At 41.6% G+C, this 9,741-nt stretch overlaps 1 protein-coding gene across 1 annotated transcript; it reads left to right on the top strand.

The window, feature by feature from the left end:
* On the top strand, positions 1-9,505 carry LOC115544383 (matrilin-3). Its single transcript, XM_030357291.1, has 13 exons — positions 1-645; positions 1,354-1,929; positions 3,553-3,672; positions 4,086-4,205; positions 4,474-4,593; positions 4,782-4,901; positions 5,074-5,199; positions 5,568-5,687; positions 5,938-6,057; positions 6,250-6,369; positions 7,025-7,144; positions 8,144-8,245; positions 8,457-9,505. Exons 1-13 carry the CDS (start codon positions 81-83, stop codon positions 8,510-8,512), a joined length of 2,385 nt encoding a protein of 794 aa, XP_030213151.1. The 5' UTR covers positions 1-80; the 3' UTR covers positions 8,513-9,505.
* The last annotated feature ends 236 nt before the right edge of the window (positions 9,506-9,741 follow it).

Below are 9,741 nucleotides of genomic sequence, written 5' to 3'. Positions count from 1 at the left end.
AGGGCATATAAAACATTCAACGCTGTCAGGGAGTCCGAGAGGCGCAACGACCCTGAAAGATAACTATTTGGGCGCGCAAAATGAATCTATTAATCGGTGGACTTGTTTGTTGGATTGGCATGCTGGCGACCAGAACGCAGGGGACTTATCAACGTTATGGAGCTTATCAGAGTCACCGACCCGCGGACAGGTTTTTAAATCCCGGGCGACCACACGTACCGCCAAGAGTCTATCAGAGCTTTCAAAATGTTAAAACGATTGATCCCAGATTCAAAGAAGCCTTTCCAAATGGACAATCGTTCCAAACCATCCTTCCAAGAGAATATACGGTCAAAGGCTTTCAGCAGAGTCCTCGGCCATTTAACCAAGCGCCAATCAACCAAGCACCATTTAGCCAAGCGCCAAATCCATCGCAAATCAACCAATCGCCAATCAACCGAGCGCCAGTCAAACAAGCGCCAGTCAAACAAGCGCCCATCAACCAATCTCTAATCAACCAAGCACCAATCAAGCTATCGCCAGTCGTTCCTGTTGCAATCAGAACAGCGCCATTCAACCAAGCGTCAATCAATCAAGAGTCGGTTAATCAAGCTCGGCGAAAGGAAGTCAGCAACCATCTATCGCAGAATCTTCCAGAGCAAGAAGGTGAGTACACTTCCCTATTAATTGGAACGCATTTTTTGTGTGCACATTGGGCCATATCAACAAGTACCAAAAAGGTAGTCGATAGCACAACACATATCTAAAAACAAATTAAATGGCAAGTGAAAAACAAATTCCATCTCTTAAATATAATCAGTTTATAGATTTGTTTATAGATAATCATCCTGCGAACAATGTTATTCTATAATTACCTATAGTCATATCTATAGGATATGACTATAGGTATGACTATTACACTATACTAAGGCGATATTAAATACATAACTTAAAAGATAGATTGATATACATTCAATCTATCTCTGACAGACAGACATTCGTCTGTCTGTGTGTGTGTGTGTGTGTGTGTGTGTGTGTGTGTGTGTGTGTGTGTGTGTGTGTGTGTGTGTGTGTGTGTGTGTGTGTGTGTGTCTGTGAAGGCTAAATCACACCTCTCAGTCGAGCATGCCAAGATCCGCGTTTGCCTCCCCACCCTTTTGTTTCTGAAAATGAGTCATTGAAACTTGCTCTCCAAATGTCACATAGGATTATTTTAGGCAAATTATTCTATTTACTTATAATCAAATGATACATATCTCAGAATCCCATCTCATTAATCTATTTTTGAGAGACTCAATTTAACACTCTTTCACGTTTATTGTTCATCCTGTATCAACTGAAATACCTTTTTCAATGTACGCCTCGTTTACACAGCGGCAAGGTCAAACTGCAGGAACCGGCCCATCGACCTGGTGTTCATCATAGACAGCTCTCGCAGTGTGCGGCCCGTCGAGTTCGAGAAGGCCAAGGACTTCCTCCAGGACATGGTGGACAACCTGGAGATCGGCCAGGACTCCACGCGGGTGGGCGTGGTCAACTACGCCAGCACGGTGCAGCTCGACTTCATGCTCAAGACGTACTTCGACAAGACCTCCGTGAAGCAGGCGCTGGCCCGCATCGAGCCCCTCTCGTCGGGTACCATGACGGGCCTGGCCATCAAGACCGCCATGGAGCGGGCCTTCACCGCCGAGTCGGGCGCTCGGCCCGCCTCCATGAACATTGCCAAGGTGGCCATCATCGTCACGGACGGCCGGCCCCAGGACAAGGTTCAGGACGTGGCCGCGGCGGCGCGGGCGTCCGGCATCGAGATCTACGCGGTGGGCGTGGACAGAGCCGACATGGAGTCCCTGCGGCTCATGGCCAGCCCCCCTCTGGACGACCACGTCTTCTATGTGGAGACCTATGGGGTCATTGAGAAGCTTGCATCTAAATTTAGGGAAACCTTGTGCGGTAAGGATGATGGGGGGAGTGCGGAGACGCCGGCGGCATACGGGGGGGTGTTTGACTCCGGAGTAGGAGTAGTTGCCAATCGCGGCGGTAATGGAGTTGATAACGAAAATGAGAAAAAGGAGGAAACCACCGGTATGTCAGACTCAACCTTTTTGAAAGCGCCTGTGATTGTGTGGGCTAGCATCAAAAAGGGCCCGTTCCATTCCAAAGTCACGGGTGTTCTTCTTAGGTGTAGAAGGCATATGGCAAAAATAAAGTTATAGCATCACCAGTATGCTGCCATTGGCTGCATCATCCACTAACAAAGTGTCAATTTGGTGTGTGGATGGTCTACTCAACTCACCAAAAGAAGACAACACAAATCTGGTCTTCCAACTGATCAGCCTACAGGGTGAACTCTGCCTAACTTTAGCCACTTTGGAATGATTTGGAGCCCAGCATGATGCTGCCCACACTTGTTACAGGCCTCGCTCAACTCTTGGCACTCCTGCACGGCACTTTGACCTGGCCCTGTGCACACTGCTCGGTAACCTGATGTGGTTACAAAAGATGCTTAGAGTGCTCAAATGAGGTAACGGCTAACAAAGCATCTTACCAAAAACATTAAGCCTAGATAAGAACGCGTCTCAACAGTGCTCTTTGATCACAGTGTAAGGGGTAACTTGTTAGGGGGGTATTACATTTAAGGACCATCGAGGCTAATATCAGTGCGATATTTTCTCTTAATGCTCAAATGAAATTAACGATCATGAGATCATTAGACAGCGAACATACCTCTTTAATTATGGTGTGTTTGAAGTCGCAATGTGTAACATTTCCACTAGATCATTGCGTGAATTAACCTGACCACATCTGTAGTCAATGCTGCTGGACAGTTATTGAAATAATGTTATCGATAAAAAGACGTCCTAAAAATGATATATTCTACAAATAAATAATGCTGTGCTGCCCGTACCTCTCTCTTTGTTAAGAATAATCGTACTATCGACGCACCCATGACCCCTACCACTCACGCCACCCAGCCAGCCGAACTTTGCTAGTACTCTAGAAAATTTGAGTGTAGAGAAAATACGGTTATTGAGTGGTTCAAATTCAGAAAGTCTCCCGCCTACCAATTAGGAAGGGCTAAATCGTACACATTGCAGCATTAATAAAGACGAGCGATTAGGCACTGTAAAACCACCTATTTACGGTCATTCACTTTTCTGCTATTTGCTGGGAGAAGCGTATTTGCTTTGCGGCTTGATGCAGGGTGCTAGTGCTCTCGCCTCCATACCTCTGCTCAACGCACATCACGAAATGTGGAATTTAGTTGAACTGGTTACCACATTCCCTACTTCTTTGTTTAAACCTAAGAGTCTGTTTTAAACTCGTGGGATTTTTATTTGCAACCAAACAAAGCTGTTTTGGTTGAATTATAAATGGTAATTAGGTGTGTTATTATTATTATTATTAAAGTGATCTTTGATCTTGTCTATCTGCTTCGTAATAATCAGCACTGCACATCGCTTTATTACCATAGAATTAATATGCTTGTAACCCAAAAATAACACACACTAACATAATTACTAGCACTGTCAGTGTCAAGGTAGCCAATGAGAAATGGAAAGTGTCTCTTTTCAGGTCTGGATGCATGTTCTATGGGACACAACTGCCAGCACACATGTGTCAACAGCGGCAACTCGTTCTACTGTACGTGCCGTGTGGGCTATGTCTTGAATATGGACAAGAAGACATGCTCACGTAAGACATTTCCTTTCGGTGTCTTTTTGTCCTTCTACCTCTGTGGGGCTCAGGCCCTCTATGGTTTTCCACCATGGACCAAGAGTTGATGTGGAATTTTTCCTTCTGGTCAAACTCTCCATCGACTCTTGTGACTAATTCTTTGTGTTTTTGTGTCTTGTTTTTGTGTTTTGTGTCACCGACATTTCCACACAATTGTATTCTTACATATTACACAACATATATAGCAACTATCGATACAAAAATCGGAAAAGTAGGATACATGGGCCATACGTGAGTTTCACGTACCCTAACCCTTATATGTCCAATCATTATGTGGGAGCTTTTAAGAAACTTTCCAGAAAAAAGCCAAGGGGTCCTTTGGCTGTTGGCAGCCGGCAACGGCAGTGAGACATGTGACTGCTTCTTCACAGGGTCCGATCCGTGCTCCCAAGGACACAGCTGCCAGCATATTTGTGTCAACAGTGGCGACTCGTATACCTGCAAGTGCCGAGAGGGTTACACCTTGAGCACAGACCGGAAAACGTGCTCACGTATGAACTTAATGTTTGTTTCTGTGGCTGGTCAAAGAATGGTCAAGTCACCACCTTTGATGTTGTGTATTTAACTGCTTTTTACTTAAACTTTAACTCAGAGTGAAGCCATAGCATTATAGCCTATAGCTTCACCGTCCCCCCAATGATGTATACTGTAAATGCAGGGCAGCCTTGCAACTACCCTTTTAAGGTCACATAGCCAATACAAATGGCCATGTTGTAATGTTCTTGCAAAAATAATGAAGGAAACCATCTTTATTTCCAGGTAGTGATGTATGTGCTCAGGGAAACAACTGCCAGCACATCTGCGTCAACAACGGCAACTCGTACACTTGCCAGTGTCGAACGGGATTCGTGTTGAACGCAGACCAGAGAACTTGCTCACGTGAGATTATTGCTATTGCTGCAAACCATTTTTTACACATTTTTCTGAGACACCCTGACAGTGACATCGTAATACTCTGAATTCGGTATAACAACGTACAAATAAGAAGTTGGATGGCTGACAAACCTTTAAGCAATTCAACTGTTATTTTGTGTCATAAATAACAACAACAAACTTTTTATTTCCAGGTGCTGATGCTTGTGCACAAGGCCACAACTGCCAGCACATTTGTGCCAACAACGGTGCCTCGTACGTCTGCCAGTGTCGGACGGGGTTCATGCTGAATGCCGACAAGAGCACCTGCTCACGTGAGTAGATTACTATTAATTCAAATTAGCTATTGCCTCATTCGGCCAATGCATACAAATCAGAAGGGACTTGGCCGCCAAATGGGCTGCAAAATAATTCAACGCTGCTGTTTCAGGGTGTCAATCAAAAGACACCTACTAAAAACAATCGCATCACAACCTTGTTTTTCAGAGATTTCAGCGGATTTCTGTCCCCAAGGACACAACTGCCAGCACATCTGCGTCAACAACGTGAACTCGTACACTTGCCAGTGCCGAACGGGATTCATGTTGAACGCAGACCAGAAAACTTGTTCACGTAAGAATATTGCTATTGCTGCGAACAATTTTTGCATTTTTCTGATCATGAGTTCACACCAAGAGCGAAGGTGCGGCACAAATACATTCATAGTCCATACAAATCAAATTCGGATGATACTACTCATGCGAATGATGCAGATTCGTCGCTCAAGTTGGAATATTTGAACTTTCCTGCGAGTTTCTCCTGATGCTGAATTTATCACTCGAGAAAAGCTTGCGGTTCGGGCAAGCAATCTCGCCCAAGTAACGCGAGAACCATATTCACTCCGCTTTTGGTGTGAAAGCACCCTGCAAAAGTTCCTGTCATTGAAAAGAAAAATTGTGTCATAAAAAACTACGTCAAACAATGAAACATTTTATTTCCAGGTGCTGATGCTTGTGCACAAGGACACATCTGCCAGCACATTTGTGCCAACAACGGTGCCTCGTACGTCTGCCAGTGTCGCACGGGGTTCACGCTGAACGCTGACAAGAGCACCTGCTCCCGTGAGAAAATCAAATGTTCATAAAGATATCTTTGTCAGTTTCTCTAAACCTCTTGATGTTTACCTACAGGCATCAGGGGGAGGGGCCAATTATCTAACAGTCAAATGATGTGGGCCTACAATTGAACATTTTGTTTTATTACAGACATTTAACAGCCACAAAAGTAATTATAAAAGAAAAATCATACCTGCAACAAACATCAACAAAATAACTAAAACCCAATGACACATTGGGACCTTTTTGTCTCCAGGCGCAGATGTGTGTTCTCAGGGCAACACCTGCCAGCACATCTGTGTTAACAAAGGTGACTCGTACACTTGCCAGTGTCGAATGGGATTCGTGTTGAACGCAGACCAGAGAACTTGCTCACGTGAGAACATGAAATGTTTCCATTAATATTTGGTGGAGTGTACTCATATTATTGGACTACATATCTTCACAATCCAGCAAAAGATTTAAAATGTTGTTCACATGGTCAATACACCTCACAACTAGTTGTGCAGGGTTCTATATCATCAAAGGACACAACTACAAAATACAACATAACAACCTTATTTTTCAGGTGCGGATGTCTGTCTCCAAGGACACAACTGCCAGCAAATCTGCGTCAACAACGTCAACTCGTACACTTGCCAGTGCCGAACGGGATTCATGTTGAACACAGACCAGAGAACTTGTTCACGTGAGCAGCTCATGGTTAATCTTTGGATTGCAGGAAACAATTTAAGTGTTGTGATATCATGAGTGCTGGTTCATTGACACAGCTTGATTTGAAGTGTCACTGAGTCACCGGTCTGGGCCAAAATAACTGCTCAAAGAATAACAGATTAGATTGCTTGAAGAGTTGTGGATGGAGGAGTTCAGGACTTGTAGATTAGGCTAGGGTGTTAGTTAAATATGAGGGAAATTGAAGTGGAACACAAGCTGAACTAAGTGAAACAAACTCAGGACAGTGTGTTAAATTGATAGTAAATATAGTTACACACGTTTTTGAATCAGACAAAGACAATGAAAGGCGACAAATCCAATGAAATATACTTTTAGTTGGAGATGCAGACCAGGGGACTAGTTCACATGAGATCCCCCGCTTTTTCAACAGTTGAAAATGCATGCATCAATCTGTCAAACATTTCCTTACAATATTTGAGCAATAAAGCAACACAGTAATTTCAGCGCTCGGGAAAAAAATGGAAGCTAGATGCTGAGCAATAATTGCATGTGTCCAAAATATTGTCTATCACATGAATGCATTGGACTAGCTGCACACGTTGTACGCTTTCTTGGATGAAAATAGACAACTAACAACCAGTTAATGAAACAATCAATCTTTTTTCCAGGTGGTGATCTGTGTGCTCTGGGAAATAACTGTCAGCACGTCTGCATGAATAACGGTAACTCGTACGTCTGTCAGTGTCGCACTGGATACGTCTTGAACGCAGACCAGGCCACTTGTTCACGTGAGAACCTTGAGTTATCTTTTTCTGTACATCATTATGAATTGCTTCTAGGATTCATTTGATTTTCCTACACAGTATTCCATTGTGTGACTTAAGCTATGCCTAAGCCTAATTAAGGCACTTTCTTAACGATATTTAGCACATATATGAGCAGTTTCAGCAAAGACAATTTGAAAGAAATGAGTTTTACTTTCCAGTCAAGTCCTCCAAACTATTGCAATAAAGGATTCTGGAGAATCACCAAATCTTAATGCTTCATCATCATTTGATGATGGGTTCGAGTTGACCTGAATCAGGTTCTGGGTATTCTGTGTCTCAATTCAGTGTCACTCATTTTGCATTGGCCAGGTATGGAGATCAATGCTGCTGGAAGAATTGCATTCAGAATTATACGTAGATCACTACTACTGTACCTGATGATATAATGTATGTGTTGTGCTGGTATAAAGTAGGGTAACAAAATGATGGGAAGTGATGGAATAAGCCATCATTTCAAGATAAAGTGGAAGTTGGTGATGCTTTGGATCTGCTGTCTTGTCTGTTTTCTTATGTATCATCATACCCAGGTCAATGTGCTACGGACATATGGTAGCAGTATTAATTATCAATTATTTGCGGTTTCACTGTTTGAGTTTGAATGTATCGTATGAATGCTTTTTAATGTATGCTTTTTTTTTCTTGCCTATATATGTGACACTGGATTGGAATGATTACAATGATCATAATGCATCCCAATCACACTAACACAAAACAAACAAGATAAATATTGTAACAAATGATTAATGCTGCAGATTCAATTAATGATTTTCAGATTGTTTATGTATTTTGTAAAACACGGTAACTTGTACGTCCATTTCTAAAATCGAATCATTGTTTATTTGATATCATACTTGTACACAGAAAGTAAGAGACGTCTGCAAAGTATATGTATGTGTATTTATATATTTATATATATTTAGGATTATTATTATTTACAAAATGTTGCAATTCTCCTTTCAGAGGAAATGCGTGGTGAAATAACTGAAGACGCTTGCATGTGTGAAGCTCAAGTGGCATTCCAGAAAAAAGTCCAGTCTACCTTCCAGGACCTGAACAAAAAACATATCCTTTTCGACTTGAAAGATTATTGATAAAGACATGAATTGGGACTGGGTGAATGAATGGCTGGTCGACTGGAAGTTTATTGATGGAAATATATTTGGATTTGATTATTCAAAGCAATATTTTCCCATGCATATCAATGGTAAACATCATTATGTAAAATCGCAGACTGCCACAATGTTGCTGTTGATATCCTTGACAGTTGGTCCACTCGATCAGATTTCGACCAAGCTGACTCAGATGGAACAGAAACAGAATTTCTCCTGAAGAGAATGAGAGAGAAGCACCCAGAATAATGTTTGGCAAGGTCATTTGCCAAGCTTTAATGCGCAGATTCTATTTAATCTATTAGTCTCAAAATACAATTTGAATTAATATTGTGCATCATTGTATGGTACTTTTTTACCTTCATTATAACACATTATTTATGCATATATATCAGTATACATGCAGGCACTGTGGTCTGTAATGTCTGGATATATTGAGCTTTGATAAGTCTGGAAATATGATTGAAAGTAAGCAGTTGATATTCCATGTGTGCAATGTGTAACGCAGGAAAGTTTGTAGCATGAACATGATGTTGGGTTGATGAGAGTGGATCAACGGGCTACTTTGTTTGCTTGTAAAGAAAATGTTTAATTATTTAGGAGATATTGGACCTCAATATATATATATATATATATATACTGTAGATTCATTCATTAAAAACACTTGACAAACACACACATAATATGTTTTTATTCTATCTAAAATTGTGTCCTCAGCGGTATTTTAATGAGATCCAGCCTAAGAGAGATTGAACTGTGATTATCCGGGGCAGTGGCATGGACGTGTCACCGCACAACACTGCAGATTATCTCTGAGAAACAAAATATATCATTACATGATTATGAATTTTGTTACGTGATGCTCTTTTTAGGGGAGGACAATGCCAAATTGCAGAAACTCATGATTGTTTAGCAAATGTGATTAACCTCCAAGGAAGCTTCTGGTTGAATAGAAATAGAGTTCACGTGTAAATAATTAGAAGGCCACAGAGAGAAATACATGTTTAATGATCAACGAGTAGGATCGGCTTATGAATGACCCCAAAACACTGCCCAATTAGCATTCATGAAGTACATGGATCAGTGCCCATCCGTCGCTTGGTTCAGGGCTTTGTCTTGAAAATATGTTAACATTGAGTTGTGTTACCTGTAGTATTTTGACAGTATATTAAAAAATTTTCTCATTGCCAAATAAATACACGTATCTTATTTACACATTGTGTATTCGTGGTATTATCTAGGATATCCATGGGTTTGATCCTTGACTTGTGTTATGTGGCTTAACCCTATTTTTATGGAATGTGTTGACTGGATTGGCAGTGTAGTGTCGATGTAGTGGCGTTTATCAAGCACATTTGGAAGCAGATTTTCTCATATTTTGGAATTTAAGAAATGTGCATAATTTCTCGTGTGGTTGTGGGCCTATGTGTGTGTGTGTGTGTGACTGTG

The sequence above is a fragment of the Gadus morhua genome, chromosome 5 (genome assembly GCF_902167405.1).
Source record: "Gadus morhua chromosome 5, gadMor3.0, whole genome shotgun sequence".
Lineage (NCBI taxonomy): Eukaryota > Metazoa > Chordata > Actinopteri > Gadiformes > Gadidae > Gadus > Gadus morhua.
Note: the sequence above shows the minus strand (reverse complement) of the source record. Positions and strands in the feature narration are given on the sequence as shown.